The 16,763-nt window shown below is 40.8% G+C and overlaps 2 protein-coding genes across 2 annotated transcripts; one reads left to right on the top strand and one right to left on the bottom strand.

Moving 5' to 3' along the window:
* The first annotated feature begins 1,849 nt into the window (after window positions 1-1,849).
* npm1a (nucleophosmin 1a) lies at window positions 1,850-8,254 on the top strand. Its single transcript, XM_070843861.1, has 11 exons — window positions 1,850-1,986; window positions 3,157-3,236; window positions 3,724-3,843; window positions 4,144-4,237; window positions 4,425-4,546; window positions 4,641-4,711; window positions 5,589-5,643; window positions 5,728-5,805; window positions 5,995-6,105; window positions 6,219-6,293; window positions 7,022-8,254. Exons 1-11 carry the CDS (start codon window positions 1,938-1,940, stop codon window positions 7,070-7,072), a joined length of 906 nt encoding a protein of 301 aa, XP_070699962.1. The 5' UTR covers window positions 1,850-1,937; the 3' UTR covers window positions 7,073-8,254.
* A 3,375-nt stretch (window positions 8,255-11,629) lies between these two features.
* On the bottom strand, window positions 11,630-15,935 carry LOC139213215 (claudin-7-B-like). The gene is made up of 4 exons (XM_070843862.1): window positions 15,515-15,935; window positions 13,172-13,336; window positions 12,993-13,077; window positions 11,630-12,665 (listed from the first exon to the last, which is right to left on the bottom strand). Exons 1-4 carry the CDS (start codon window positions 15,735-15,737, stop codon window positions 12,515-12,517), a joined length of 624 nt encoding a protein of 207 aa, XP_070699963.1. The 5' UTR covers window positions 15,738-15,935; the 3' UTR covers window positions 11,630-12,514.
* Window positions 15,936-16,763: the final 828 nt, after the last annotated feature.

The raw sequence follows: 16,763 nt of genomic DNA, 5'->3' as shown, positions 1-16,763 counted from the left end.
TGTGATCATCAAACCAATGTCTTTATTTGCACAGGTGAATCAACGAGGAGATGGCGTCCGCGACGACGGTGAAATATTTGTATGGTGCAACCTTATTGATGTCGCTCATCTTGGTGTGTAATTCCTCCTGAATGAACAGTCAGACGGCCGTGGCTGTGGCTGTGGCCGCTTGAGTGAAATCCTGGAATGAGAAAGTTTTAGATCTTGCAGGGAAATAGCACTGAATGTCAGCTTTGGAATGTGATATTTAGACGACATAGAGGACAGCTCCATCTGTATTAGTGAACATTTGGCACTGTCTCCTCCAGCCAAACCAAACTCGTGATGTCACACCGACGTACAGGTACAGAGAGAACATGGTTTTCCGTGACTCAGGGTTTGTTTGAAAGCACCACTATAACAGAAAACTCACTAGGATATAGTAGTTTAAGCACTAAAATATTCATCACTGTTCTTTTTGCTGTCAGTGGAGCAGCTCTTTGCCCTAAGGTACATCCGTGTGACATCACAGCCTCTGGTCTCAGACATTTTGGTTTGGATCAGAGTTGTTCAATCTCACCAACAGAAAATTAATTTTAAGCCATGAGAATAAACATGTAAATTGTTGCTCTTTCTTGTGTGCAAACTTATTTCTGACACAAAGGGGTGATAAATCAAAAGAGAACCTTGAACTGAATGAGTGGAGAAACAGGCCAGATGCAGGTGCTTCCATTCAAGATCTGGGGACTGAGGAAGAAACTGAATGAGAATGAATTGTAAGTGGAGAAACCAAATTTTAATTTGTAGTTTAAATGTAACTGATTACTGCTTTTGAAATTTCATTAGTTCAAAGCTAGTGTCCGGTTTCATGAGATTATTGCATTTTATTTGTTCAGCCTTCTCATGCTTACTGTTACTCTCACATATTCGTTGGCCAAATAATTGCTGCCTACATAACAATAATGTACCTGATTAATGCCTATTTCTTTAAATGTTCCTCTTGCTGTTTGTAGAAACAGTCGGTGACAGTGACAACGACTCGCTAAATGGCTTTGATATGCATGAATCTAATGCCACGACCTTTGCAGTACTCAGATCCCGGCCAATTCAGCTCGTGTTGGTCCAGCATCTTTTTACACCATTTCTTTCCCCTTTAATTTCTCACCCATGTGTACAATTCAACGTCAGCTATTCAGGCAGAAGACACTGAAAACATGCTGAGCACCATTACACCAAAACTACATGTTCTTTTTACTTTTACTCCATCATCTTCAGAAATACGTCCTCTGGTTTAGAAAGGGAGCAAAAGACGAGGTTGTGTAGCTGGTAGTTGCTATATATTGTGCTTTTGTACTTATTCTAAAAGGTGTCGGCTTACGCATTGTTTTGTAGAATGTTCATAAAGTTAAATGGTTTTCTACAGCCTACACACTGGACGGATGAATGAATGAATGAATCGATGAATCAATGAATCAATGGCATTTGTATAACTGAGTCGTGTGTACAAAAGTCACATTCACAATATACAATGCATAAACTATACATTTTCTATCAATATTAGAAAAGACGTCCGCAAACAGAGAAGATCTAATTTACACACTCTGAATTTCAGACCTTAATTGTCCACAACAAAATTCATGATGAAAATATTTACTACATACAGCAGTAAATACTAATCAAATAGTCCATGTCACCTTCATTCAAAGTTAAATACACGGAATTAAACAATCATTCCAGTTTTATAGATACACAGTATAAATCAAACGACATGCTCTTCATGATGCGGGACAGCAGGTGGCGCTGTGACCCACCCACGTGTCTCGCTGGCTTCGTCTTTATGCATGAAACAGAGAAGAAGAGAGGAGGCGGAGCATCAGGGTAGTTGGAGGATACCAGTAGTAGTCGGTTATTTTAACTCCGCAGTTTTCAGCGGGCTGTCAGCGTTTTAGTGTGAAAAAATGAACGGCTTAGACGAGGAACCAATGGCGCCGCAGACTTTTCTTTACGGTGAGAAAACTTATTCATGTCCTACGTGACTTTAGGGTGTTTAAACATTAACGCGACGTGTCCTCGTGTTGCGCTGCTGATATCAGAACAAGAAAATGTGTTTGAATTCAACTGTATTGCCCTTTAATAATGGACGATAACGTCCCTGTTATCATGTTAAACCACTTCTAGTGTGTTATCTTGGGTTGTTAGTAGTTGTATTAGTGTGGCAGGAGCGCGGCTTCACACCAGTCTGAATGGGCCACACACGTGTTTGACTATCAACATGGCGGCGCCCATGTTTCATGAACTATGTTGATATTTAAGCATTTTCTTTCCACCAGGCGTTCAGGATTGTCTGTCAGTTTAATCTACACATCTCTTTGATTAACGGAGCACTTTGAGCTCAAATTTGGTCCTAAAGTCGAAAGCTGGTCGATGAAATCCTCCTCAACGTGGGTTCAAACACACGCGGACCTGCTGGCTTCATCACGTTATCCCGGCAAACGCTTCCTACGGCTTTTCTAACCATGACAGTATATCATCGTGACTGAAGTGGATACTATTTCGTGTCATACTGTATCAACATGAATTTATCAAGTTTTATTTTCACCTGGTCCCACCGCTCAGTCCAGCTTTTCCTTTTTTGTGAGATGGATCATGTGTTTAGACATAACTAGGAGTGGACATACAGGCAGGATCATACTCTTGTGCTGTTTAAATAGACAGCTGGGGAATAATAATCACATGTGAAAACGGATTGGGAATAATGGTTTAACATCTTTGGGAAATGTCTTCAAAGTATGGCCACTATGCACACCAGAGTGCTCTTTACTTTTACTAAAATGTGTCAAAGGCCTGTAAAATGGCCAATCTGCCATTATTCTGACAGTAAAAACACTTGATCGATAGGATGATCCACACACACAGTAGCTGTGTTGTTGAATTTACATCACATAGTTTCCAATGACATTATTTTATGGTTGTGTCCTAATTAAGGGGGATTCCCTGTGCCTAAGCCATGTGGAAGTATTCACCATCAGTCTGTATGGCTCCCTCTTGTGTGCATTTCGTATATAGCACTTTAAAGCAAAGGAGTCTGTGAAAGGTTAAACACTCAGTATTTCTATGCCTCAACTCCCCTACTGCAGCTGTCCACACTTACCTAAATTGTTTGCTTGTTTCCATCAGGGTGCGTCCTGGAAGCTGGAAAGGAGGTGGTGTTCAATCCCAAGGACGATGACTTTGAGCATCAGCTCGACCTACGGATGGTAAGTAACATCTGACGTGTTCGAACGGGGCTTTTAACACATGCATGACACAATCTTGTCAGATGTATCTGTTACATATTCCCACCTGAATTTTTTTTCAGCACTTTAAATGAATTTTATCATTTTCATATGTTGTCCTAAGATTTCTTCTTTCTTTTTTTGTTCCACTTTCTCATGCTTGGTATTACTCTCACACATTCTTTGGCAAAATAATGACAGCATACACAACAATCATGTGCCTGATTAATGCCTGTCTCCTGTCGCTGTTTGTAGAGACCGTTTTTGTACTGCAGCATTATTGTAGGTACAAGCTTAAAACACCCCCACTTTCTGATGTATTAAGTAATTAACAGGATGCATGTGCCTCTAACACACTGAACCATACAGCCAAACACACCAGACTTTGATGGATCAGGTTAAGTATGAAAGCACCTTTTTTTAAAAGTTTCTGTAGAGTTACAGTCAGCTGTCGCCCTGCCCTCTGTAGGCCTGTGTGGACCCCAGCACCAAAGATGAACTTCACATGGTGGAGGTGGAAGGACAAGACACGGAGGGTCAGAAAATTAAGGCAGCACTGGTTTCACTTAAGCCCTCTACCCTGCCAAGTGTAAGTACACTTCTTAGTGTCCATGCTTATTTACTATCTGTACATGTACATCTGTACACCAACAAAGTGTCTTGTCAGTATCCTGTCAGCTAGTCGAAAGCTCTGGGTTGGTTAAAAAATGCTACTCATTATCAATCATCTTAGAAAATGAATACCTTGATGTGTGTAACACGAATATAAATGTTATGGATATTGAACTCTAAACGTTAAGAGCACCAAGCTAGTGTAAGATGCACCTTTTTATAAAAAATATAAATAAATAACTATGACATGGGTGCTAACATGAGTGTGTGTTTGCAGGTGTGTCTCGGCGGTTTCACAATCACACCCCCAGCACTTTTCCGTCTGAAGTCAGGTTCTGGTCCAATCCATATCAGTGGCCAACACCTCGTCAGTGAGTATTTATTACCAGAGAACACGTGTGTAGTGTCTTATTAGTGTTGTGATATGATTATCATCATGGTTTTGTGCATTAATGACTCGTTTTAATCAAAGTTTGAATAAGCAAGTTTCCTATAGCACGGCACGCCTGTCTGTTTTGGGTGTTTTAAGCGTCTAACATTTCTGAACTGTTCCCAAAGTGATGGAGGCAGATCAGTCTTTTGATGAAGATGATGACGATGAAGAAGAAGAAGAGGAGGAGGAGGAAGATGTCAGAACATCAAAGAAGAGACCTGCTTCCTCCCCTGCCCTCAAGTCTCAGGTTAGTTTTACATCCTTTCCCACCCGGGTTTCAAATTTGATCAACTTCATAACTGACCATAACCCACTTTTTTTTTTTTTTACTTCCACTACAGAAAAAAAAGAAAATGGACACTGAGGCGGATGACGACGACGACGATGATGATGACGAGGATGAGGATGATGAGTGAGTGCTTGCACCGTAACACATTGGGGTCCAAAAGTTAGGGTTAACCTAACCTTAACCACAAACCATTTTAAATCTAATGATAATACATCTAAATGTTACATATTATGTCATTCAACTAGAGTTAAGCAGATACTGATTGTCTTTATAGAAGCTTAACAGCTGGTGTCAATTTTACAACTTATTTGCCACATTTGAGAATCCAAGTTCTCCCATAGTTTTTCAACCATGGCACACAATATCTTGTGTTGTTGCCATATGCTTCCAAGGATATTCAATGATTTTGAGAGGTGGTAACTATAAAGAGTAGCCGTATGTATTACAAAATGTAGTCTGCTGTCTTCTCTTTTCCCCTGGACTTCAGACGGGCAAAGCTTCGCTGTGTGTTAAGTTCACTGTCCTTCTGGGAAATGAACCTGATTGTGCTCATCTTGATGCCAGCAGGCACAACAGGCATCTGTGTAACGGAGTTTTCTTTCACGTTCATGATGATTAGTTCTGACTGGAAGATATGGGTGCTTTTTGTTCACCTTCCTTTGTGTCTCTGGAAGTACTGCTGAGTTAGCTGTAGAGGTGCTCCTGCTCCTGGGATGGTGTTTCATCACCCAAAACTGTTTGGACCCCAACTGTTTTAAATGAAACTCAACAGGAAAATGTTCACCCTTCAATTTCTAACTACAACATACAGATTGAACCTCATTTTGCTTTTTTCTAATTGCATGTAAAGTGTTTTTTGCACGATACATGTTGGTGTTTGAATGACAGATGGTGGGATCAGTCTTTAGATAACTTTTAAATGTATTTGTGGAAAAAAACATGTTTCCAGGTATACTGTTCACAATCTAACCTTTTTGCGTTTGAATTTTTCTTTGTTCAGAGGTGATGAAGATGACGAGGAAGATGAGAGCGAGGAGGAAGAGTCACCTGTTAAGGCGAGCACCTAATTCATACAGTGTTGGCAGGTCTGGCCGAATGAGCTCACAGTCCTCTTGCTAACGGCTGCTTATCTGTTACAGGCCAAGCCAACGCCATCCAAAAAAGCCCCTGCTCAGAACGGGAAGAGCTCTAAATCCCCCACTCCTGCCAAAAAGCAGGTAACGACTGGCTTTCACAAACTCTCACTGCACTCGACTTGATGCCACCGTTGGCTGTTGTCACTATTGATATATTCTGAAACGATAAATTCATGTAAAGCTCTCCGGTCAAATTCAATTTCTCCAATCCTCAAGACCAACCAAAAATTCTACCTTTCTTAATGTCTACACTTAATATTCTTTTTAAAGGAAAAGACCCCCAAAGGTAAAGGCGACAAGTCACCGAAAACCCCACCAACTCCCAAGGTACCTTTGACACTTCCTGAGGTCAAAGCCAAGATGATGGAGGCAGTGAAGAAGGTTGGTGTCCTTTTTAAATCTTATTACTCATTCCACTTTTGTCAAAGGCAATATGTGGCACAACTAAAAGGTTTTAAATCCGCTCATCCATTTTCATTCTCTTCATTTTACAGGGAATCATACTACCTAAAATCCAGCCCAAGTTTGAGAACTTCGTGAAACATGGTTATAGAGTCACGGATGCCAAGGTACAGTACAAGTTTACAGCGCCTGCCGATATTTATCAGACACTGTTGTCCAAAATGAACTGCTCCCTGGTTTAGTAATACCTGGAACAATATTACCACCCCCTAAAGTTGTTCAAGCAAGATTCAAAGTCAATAACACTGCATACAGTTGACGCATGGAACATAAAGTTTGACAGTGTCAAATCCCAAGTCGATCAAGATTTACCCGAACAAATGAATGGCCATGTTTAACGTTACTGTCGGCCACAACCTGATGTAGCCAGCTGAATAGTGAGTGGGATGCACTTCTGCAGCTTGTGTGTTAAGGTTGTCGACCTGTGGTGTTGAGGACCTGAAGCACGATACTCAGTGCTGTAAACAAGCCAGCTTGTTACTGTGTACATCCTTCCCTGGAGGCTTTGACTGCGTCCTTGTTGCCGTGGTTTCTAACTTGATGTAGCCAGTGCATTAATTTAGATGGGCAGTTTCACTGGAGCTACTTGGTAGGTGTCCTATATTAACTTAAAGGATGTGGTAGCAGCCAATCAGAATTGAGTATTCACCCAGATCAGCTATAACCTGATGAATATTGGAGCTTACTAATGAGATTAAAAATGTTCAAAATTTTTTTGTTTTTGTGATTATAGCATGTTTTTTTTTTTTTTTTTAGATATTTCAGTGACAGAAAATGAGAATCTTTCAAATTGAACATTGCCGCCATGTTCAGACAGTTTTGTGTTTTTCTCTAGGTTGTTGCAGAGCTGTGGAAGTGGAGGCAGACGGTGAAGGATGCTAAATAAATCTGTAGTTTTATTGCCTTTTTTTTTTATGACTTGTTAATACCCATAGCGCCTCTCAAAAGTTTCTGAAGCCAAACTTGGTGCCTCACTCTTGTCGTTTAATTCTCAGTCCAGTCCATCTACACTTGCCTCTCCTGTATGAAAAGACTAGAGACACTGCATCGTGGTGGTGCGTCGTCTTTCCTCCATCCGCTTCTACTTGGAGCAGAGAAATTATCTGGTGTTGTCGAATAAACTCTGGGAGGTCTAACTTACGAATTTGCGTCCTCGTAAATGTGTAAATAAAACTCTCGCTAGATTGTTGGCACCTGGGTATGGAGGACATGAATTTTATACATACAGTTGTGGTTGATTTGGCCTCATGCAGTCAATTAAAATTCATCACACACTCTTAAAAGTACGCACAAGACCAACAGCAAAGCATCTTAAGAAACCTGAAATCCATTAAACCGCCAATAAAACGCATCGTTTGTCAGTTTAGGTTAAAGCCGATTCTTTGGCCGACATCAGCAGTGATGATTACAGTGCTGATACTGTTTGAGCAATAGTGGTGTGTCTAGCACCACACAGACAAAAACAACTTTGCACTTTTTTGAAACGAATGTGTATGCTATGTGAGATTCCTACGGTTGATGTCCGAAGACACCAAACTGCCCACTCATTTTCCAATTCAAACACTGCTTGTGATTTTTCGTGTATTTTACCGTCCAGACATAATCAACCATTTGGTATTAAGTAATAAGTTGCTTTTAGTGATGCAAATGCAGCAGCCTACACACGTCAGTGCTGTACTTCCATGACTACTGATAGCCGATAGGTCAGATGTTAACTACTTGCTCTGTGAGAGTGACTGAATGCATGAAGGAATTTCAATACGAGTTTGTCTTTTTTTTTCTTTTTTTTTTTCTTAATTAAGGGCTGCTTATAGCTTTCCAAACCAGGGTGTGCAGATGTTAGAATGTTCTAAGAAAGTGTTCAAGTTAAGTGAAGATACAAAATCGGAGTTCATCTGACCAGTTAAAGTATATTAGAAATGTAAATGTTGACGCATGAGGCCCGTTCTAGCATAAGATCATTCCATGTTCTGAAGAAACGAGTGTCCGTTTGTATGACTTTAAATATGCTGTGGGTTTGGATGGGCTATCCCAAGATTGATTTAAATAAAAAAATAATAATCTGGAAGTGCTACTGTTTGGTTTTTTTTCTGCAATGAGACTAACGTTCAGAGCTAAATGCAGTCATTTGATCATTTTCCTTTATGTTCAATCTAACAACAATTAAAGTTTCAAGCACAGACTGCTCATGTTTTTTGCCATCCAGTGTAGAATCCAAGACATCTTGAAATTTTCCTTGGTTATGAAAATGTGCTCAGCTATCTCTTCTCTGGAGGGCTTGGTCTTTTCCAAGTGTGTGTAGGCAGACGGTGCTGCTGTAGTCAAGAGGTGATTGTTTGAGAAAGCTGCACACTTAAACCCTGAGAATCCACATGAGGAAATGAGCCAAATATGTGTTCTTGATTTTGTAGGACTTGTCTGTGAATAATATCATTAACGGTTGGTTTAAGTGGACATAGATTTTCATGTTCGTCCAGAAAATGAGCCTTCTTGAAATAAGCCCCAAGCTTTTGGCTGTGAATGTTTCCTATTATTCCTTCCAATATGCTGGGTTAAGTAATCCTACACTAACTGCACGACCGCTGAGGTGAGGTCACGATGACTGTTGCGACATGTCGCCAATTAAGAAAATGTTTATTGCAGAAACATTAACTTGAAACTGGTTTCTTATTGTCCGTTGAATCAATAAGACGGTATTTCATATTCAAAAGCTGACAGATCTCTCACATACTGTAGTACTTGATGTCTTCATGTTTCTGTAAATAGTTCACGTGGCACTACACCTGGATGAATTAACCCTTTATAGGGCACTCATTGAAATACTTAGAAATTCAAAATTTCAACCGTAGACCATTACTGGTGGTCATTACAAGACTTTTTTACTTTTGAGAGTTTTTATTTTATATTTTTTTTATTTCAATTTCATGGTGAAAAGTTACCATAAAAGTGCCATATACGGTTTCTTGCCGGTCTGTCATGTAGCCTGATTGTCCCTGGTTGGCTTGGAGAAATCTTGTAGTTCTACTGCCTACCAAATATGGTCCCTTGCCCGATAAAGAGTATCTACAGAGGCATAATCAGAACACACAGTAATACAAAAGTTCCTCCTTTGGAACTGACAACATTACAGCAGAAACAAATGACCCACAAAGGTATTTTAAACAAGGAAGTGTAGTCTTCCTGCTTCACATCGGGCAGATCACAAAATAAAAGTCCCCTTACAGAGAATCTGTGCGACTAAACAAGTGAGCAGGCGTTTGTCCCATGAGCGAAAGGAAGTGTACCTTCATCTCACTACCAACACTGACTCAGACAAATTGCATATTGGAAATGACACAGCAGCCAAAATGTGTTTTGATACCACTGTAATTATGGCACCAGGGGCCCAAATTCTTCTAGTGTTTGCCAATCCTCTCCTGCAGGAGCCATTGTCCTGCATGTTTTAGATCTCTCCCCGCTCCAACACAGCTGATTTAGATGATCAGCTCGTTGTCAAGCAGCTTCAGGAGTTCTAACTAGAGGTGGCATGTTCCGTAACAAAGGGCGTTTTAGTGAGAGAGGAACAGAGGATGACAATTTTCTTTTGCCTCCGCATCTCTGCATTACTCTGATCTTTGTGTCTATGATCTGCTTGTTTGTGTTTCAGAATGTCTTATATTCTGTTTGGGGTGTTACAAAACTACACATCTACTGCGATTAGAGAGTCGAGGATCACAGAGAGTGTAATAGCTGGGCTGTTTCGTGACCCTTGATCAAGTAATATCATCATAGTCCTTCAGTCAGCTGACAACAGAATCAGCGTGCACTGTGTTTTACACAGATTTAGAGAGTTGGAAGTGACTGAAAGACGTGTTTTTAACACCATCGCCAGTGGAGGAAGCAGATGTTTACTCGTGCAGCGTTTCCATCCTGATCCCACTGCGCTGCATCAGGTGTGTTGGAGCAGGGAAACATCTAAAACATGCAGGGCAGTGGGCCTCCAAGACATAGAACTGGGAAACACTGATCTATTGCTTTTTGTTATGTCAAGTTACTCTCATGGAAAGGTTTTCCTCTGCCTATTTTGCTCAGATCTCATTGAAATATGAGTTATATTATCTATACCGCTTATCCTTATCCACGGGGCCGGAGAAAACTTCCCCCTGAAGTTTTGATTCTTTAAAAACGTCCTCAAGTGTGACAGCACATGTGATGACAGTTTGGGCAGCACATCCAACTATTACTTATTACCAAATAGACCACTGAGCCCTTCCTGCTCATTTTTACTTTTAATGGTCCAATAAATGACCGCTTAAATAGAGCGGTGCATCATTTACTTAGCCAGGGTGATTAAAAAAAGTGACAGACAGTGGTGATTCATCATCATTATCATCATCATTCAGCGATTAGGTAGCACAGAAATGTATGCTGTGATTAGGATTGAGGAGCCCAAAGGTCTATTGCAGTCAAAATGTATGCAGGAAAGCAAATGTTTTCAGATAAAAATAAATAAATTCCAGCAAGGAAGAGGAGGGGAGGAGTCCTCCCATCTACAATCCCAAATTGCTGGGTTATAAAAGAAGAGCTTCCTGGTTTGCTTGCATTGTGGTGGTTTATAGGGCAGAGGCAGACTGAGGTCAGATGGTTTGGCCACTTAGGAGTGAAAATCATTATTATTACTTTTTCAGATGTGACCTGAGGGGAGGAAAGAATGATGATTAGAGAATGGCAGGCAGATTGAGAACAGGGGAAAAGGAGAACTGGAGCAAGACACTGCTGGGTCTAATAAATCACAAGACTCATAACTCGAAGGCATGAAATGACAAAGTGAAAGGAGACGAGACGCTGTAAAAAGACAGGAGGGATAAGGTGAAGTGCTCCACTGTGATGGAATATTACTTGGAGCTTTCTCCTCACTGCTAAAATGTAAAAAAAAAAGACCCAGCATGTAAAATAATACTTTTACTGATAGATGGAAATATAACAATCTATATGTAATGTACAGTACATTCATCCATGCACCCAGTACACAGTCTACCCCACCTAAAAGCAGTCACCTAAACACACCACAAGATGGCAATAAAACCAAAGCAACTTTTATTTTGTTGGTCATTATGACGCTGTGCACCCATCCACCCAAAGGAAGATGGCCTCTAGCCAGAGCCAAGCGTGGCCTGATCATTTTGGATTACTGCCTCAGTGAGAAAATCATCTGCTACATGAACCTGTCATGTCTGAGTGAAATGTGCTCAGAATTAAATGTCTGCACATGCAGTTTGACAACTTTTCTTCAATACTGTAAGTCTACTACATGTACCTTAGTGTGTGTTAGTGCAAATAACCCACTTTTTAGTAGCTGATCAATTTACTTCCCTCTTTTAAATTGTCTGTAATTATTTAATAAAGCAGCTTGTGCTGCATGCTTACAGTTGTTTTGCATAGAGGGATTTCAACAAACCAGAAATGCTACATTTTCCACTTTTATTTTATGTACAACAAACTTTGAAAAAAAAAATAAATCACAATTTAAAAAGTTTTTAAAAAACTGTAAATGTGAGTGCAGCAACAGCTACTGGGATTACAGCAGAAACAAAAAGCCAAGCCCACTCACACGAAACTGTAATTACAGAACACGCTAACAAATACACAGCTCACAACATGTCATGCTTTATGTATGCCAGCAAAAACATTGGCAATCTGAGTTAAAGGAATCAGTTTACTGCAATCTATAGTTACAATTTCACTGCGGCACTTGATCGAAAGAACGCGGAACTGAATGATTTGCTGTGTTTATATAAATAAGGCACACGTATGTGGAAATAATGGGAGCAAATTGCTTCTCAGGGGCCAGATGATTAGCCGACGTGGATTCAGCCTATACAGTAACAAATGGTGCAAGAGTTGTCCATTGCCATAACAGATTCTATTCAGTGCATTCAAACTGTTTCACCCAAACACACTGTTGCGTGTGAAAAATATTCTACATACCAACTTGTATAATATCTTGTGTTTCCCCTTTTAACTTAGTGCTTTACAGGTGTCAACTAAGTGGATAGTATACTACATAGTATACAAATCAGTAAGCACTGACTGTAGTTCCAGACAGGGTCAATACGCTCTTTAAAGGAGTAAACAGCCGTTATTTAAAACTTTAATTTGTTAAAATAATATTACAGTAACATCCCAGGGTAGCCCTGAAGAAACTAAAATATAAAATACAATAAAATAACATAAAAACAGAAACAGGTACTGATCACCTCCTGGGAAACATCTTTTTCACTGGTTCAATCTCAGAGCTGGACTAGTATGAATGTAGAGTGTTCCTTCACTCTCTAACACAGAGTCCTGTTCAAACGTATTCCTTACTGCTGGGGGGCCTAGAGATGGGATACTTTGGCGTAGATTTGTTTCTTGGGCAGGATGCTGCCAGCATACCACCACCCACTACAGACAGGAAGGCTCCAGCCCAGGCGATGAAGATGGCAGAACCAAACTCATACCTTTAGGAAGAGAAGTTACAGTAAGTAAGAGGGTTAACAGATGCCAGCAGAGCTTCACTAATAAACAAGCATGGACAATGCATTTATCAGCACTAGAAGAGGACACATGCAAATGTGTAGAAAGAAGGGGGAAGAGAAGGCGGAGACACTGTATTCTGCTAAAAGGTGTTCAGGTAATAGTAGGCTGGCTCCTGCTCTGGTTGATGATGCAAATTTCATTCAATTAAAAAAAAACAAAAAAAAAAAAACACACACATCCAGTGCAGGCACAATGGACGGAAACGGTGCATAAAGGGGAAGTTTCAGCTTAAATTCTCATGTACTTACTTGGTGTTGACGGGGGTGAACGGGTTGTAGAAGGCTTGGATGATGTCGTGAGCGTACCAAGAGCAGGCAACGATGGCACACAAAGCTGCAGGAAAGCAAAGAAGAACATCAGTGAAGCTGTCAAGAGTCCAGGGAGGAGAAAAAACAAAACAACAACTCCAACATCAACAATTTCTTACATCCAATCAAGATGATAATGCCACCAGTCATAGCAATGCGGGACTTGCGCGTCTTGTCATCTCCGCCACAGTTGGTGCACTTCATTCCCATGCAGGCTACGCCCAGGCCAGCAATCGTTACGATAATGCTCACAATCATGAGGGCGCGGGTTGCCTGGAGGGCAGCTGGGTAAGAGAACAGGACAGGGTTTTATTTAACACTTACTAAAACTCAGTACATAGGATCATGGGTGTGGTAAGACTTAACAGGCTTTACTGGATTAAAGCAGAAAAAGAGAAAACTTCTAATAAAAGTCTAACCCATAGTTTGTGTTTATGGGTTTCAAAGCCACCATTTGGGGGAAAAACAGCAGTCTAAACAAACACTGTTCATGCACAACAGAGCTGCTTCTGTCTCCTGTGTGTCATTGCCGCTCCCTATAACAACGCACCACAGAAACTGGCTCTAACCGGAAGAGGAGGGGGGGGGGCGAGTTTGTATGCGTGCAAGTGAGAAACAGGTCTAACCAGGTTTCAGATATCATTATATGTAGCCACTCCCAATTTCAGGTACTCTCAGCCTGCTTTTCAGCAGGTGGACACTTCCTAGCTTCAGACTACCATCCACAAAAAAAGAATGTCAAGAATGCCTGATATGGCTTCAACACAAATATACAATGGGTATCAAAATGTCAGGCGTTTCATTAGATTAATGAATAATGAGCTATTATTTGTGCACTTGCTCCATATCTAACCACAGCTGTAACCACACAATGTTTATCAAAGCTGGGTTGTGTTCATGTTTGAAGAGGCGATAAGACTCATTGTGCTGCAGATATTTTATCAAGCGTTTTGATAAGTCTATAGAAAAGAAATAAAGCAAAAATAAAATCCTACACATATTTGGCTATTTGGAGAAAACGGCAGGCTCGTGAACTCATTGACAAGCAACTTAGAGCTGTAAGTGTGATTTGGTGAATATGGTGAGTCGAGATAAATGCACAGGGAGGGACTCAAAATCCAAACCTTCTTTCATACGACATTCTGGCAGTTTAGGCCTGAGGGCAGTCTATCAATCAGTCTGAAACATGCATAATGACGAACTGTCAGGCTACCATTGACCCATTTAGCCGCTGCTTTAAGATAACCGATAGTCGTAAAACAGACAGACACAGTGCATGGTCTTGTGATTTTTCACTTGGGGAAAAAAAAAAAAAAAAAAATGGGGGGGGGGATGCAAAAAGTGATCCAACTTCCTCGTTTAGATGTTCTTTCAGCTAATGACCTACATGACCAACAAAGAAAGAACATTCATTTTAATTCATTTCCCTGAACCACCCATACTGCCACACAACACAGCCCAGGAGTCCACCTGTAGTAATTGTTCAAGTGGGTCATTATTCAAGCATACAAACTATTACACCAAATGCTGCACTTGATATATTTTTCCCCAAACATTCTGTATAAAAGAGTCAACATTTCTGGGCACCAAAACATAGCAAACAACACTTTTATGTTAATGTAATGCCCTATAGGCCAAAGACAAAGCAGCTGTTTGTGAGGCTGGTATTTAGGCCTGTTGGCTAAACACTGGCTCATACAGGTGTTTAACCTGTAACTACCTTCGCTGTGCAATGCAAGACCTACACTATGGGCTTTTCCATGCAGGAGCTAGGAGGGGGTGGGTGGGGGTAGATTTACTGGACAATAGCTGCAGAGTAATCATTAGCTAAGTGTAAAAGTGATTCACACATTCTGGCCTGTGAAGTCAAAAAAAAGCTTTTTTTTCCCCCCACCCTCCTTTATTCAAAATGATCCCTGGCACTGAGCCATCAAACAGAGCTGCTGCAAACTGCGGGTGAGGCCTCATATTGTGATTTATAGAGAAAAATAAGTGCATGCTGTGTGAATAAAGGGGGGAGGGTTAATAAGTGACCAAACCGGTCGGTCCAGGCCACAGGAATCTGCTAACAGTTGTGGCCTACAGAGAAAAGCTAGGCTCAGTGTTGAACAGGTGCATGCCGGATAGTTAGGCTCTATTAGTTCCTGTGACACGTTAACTACAGGTTTTAGTGAAGGAAGCAGCCAGTACAAGTAGTTACATTACGTTTAAAAACCACTTTCATCGCCATGGTGAGCCTATTGTGATAAATTAAACAGCAGGCCTTTCCGTGTAACATAACTTATTAGGCCTATACAGAAAAAGCAAGACAGACAAAACTCAAGGAAATATTTAACAGGGTTTCAAGGGCTTTCAAGCTAACGGGCCTACCACTATCATGACCAACACATCTTCAATTTTAGGGTCTCTGTTCCACGAAAGAACAAGGTCTTCGACGCCCCTCATGTGGTGAAGGTACTCACCGTTGAGCTGCAGGATGGAGTCGTAGACCTTGCACTGGATTTGTCCTGTGCTCTGGAAGGCACAGGACATCCACAGTCCTTCGTACATGGCCACCGCTGTGATGATGTTGTCCCCAACATACGCAGACATCTTCCACTGGGGCAACATTGTGCCAATTATCAGTCCAATTACGCCAAGGAGGGCCAGGGCGAATCCCAAAATCTGCAAACCCGAGTTGGCCATTTTCCCTTCTTCTTCTTCTTCTTCTTCTTAAACGACTTGACGTCGAATCAATAAAGTGGACGTCCACCTGCTCCGAAGGCGTTAATCCCCACTTAGAGTTTTAGCTAAGTTCGCCTTGTATCTGACAAAGTTATTAATAATGAATGTATTCCTGAGGTTTTTCCGACAACAAGTTGGCAGACAGCGGTGATGTTTCAATTTATACAGTGCCTCAGTGTGGCCTCGCGCACCTGTTCCTCAGCCGCACCTTGAATGGGGAGGGGACAGCGGGAGCGAGCTTTTTTACGCGGTATCTGTTGCAGGTGGGCGGGGACGCGCACGCAGTTTCGACTCATCAGACGCTGCTGTAACACCTGAGGTTTCATGACGTCAGTGTTTCCTGAAATAGACCCCTGCATCATCTGATAGACAGAGCAACAAACCTGATTGTATATTTAGGCCACAAAAATATGTTGTCATGTTCATTTGTTTTATTATGATTTGGTTATTTTTGTTCCTGATAAATATGTATGATAATAATCTGAAGTTAATATTTTAAATATCATAATGAACCTTTTTCATTTTAAAATGGCCTCTTATTTGATAACACCCAAATAAAGACATTTGGTGAGAAGAAAACACACAGAGATTCAAAACCATAAGGCATTTTACAGCATTAGGCCTATAATAATATCTGTATATTCATTATCCATTAGAATACACTTCAGATATGGTTACAATATGTTACAACACAGTACATGCAGGATAACATAGTGGATTAGATCAGAATTGTAGATTTAAGTTTCCTATGAGACGGGAAAGTTTAGGGCCTACACACTATAACTGTTTAGACTACCATTATTTATTGTACACATATTGTTATAAATAGGTGAAGCACCGAGGTGAGATCCATGTTTCTTGTATAACTGTACATTGTATAGCTGTATATTGTATATCTGTGTATTGGATAGCTGTGTATTAAAGCCCAGACATAAAGCGAATCCATACAGTATGTCAAGTAAACCAAGGCAACTGTGAGCATAGCAC

Source organism: Pempheris klunzingeri, chromosome 14, assembly GCF_042242105.1.
Source record: "Pempheris klunzingeri isolate RE-2024b chromosome 14, fPemKlu1.hap1, whole genome shotgun sequence".
Taxonomy (NCBI): Eukaryota; Metazoa; Chordata; class Actinopteri; order Acropomatiformes; family Pempheridae; genus Pempheris; species Pempheris klunzingeri.
This window is presented reverse-complemented; position numbering and strand designations above follow the sequence as displayed.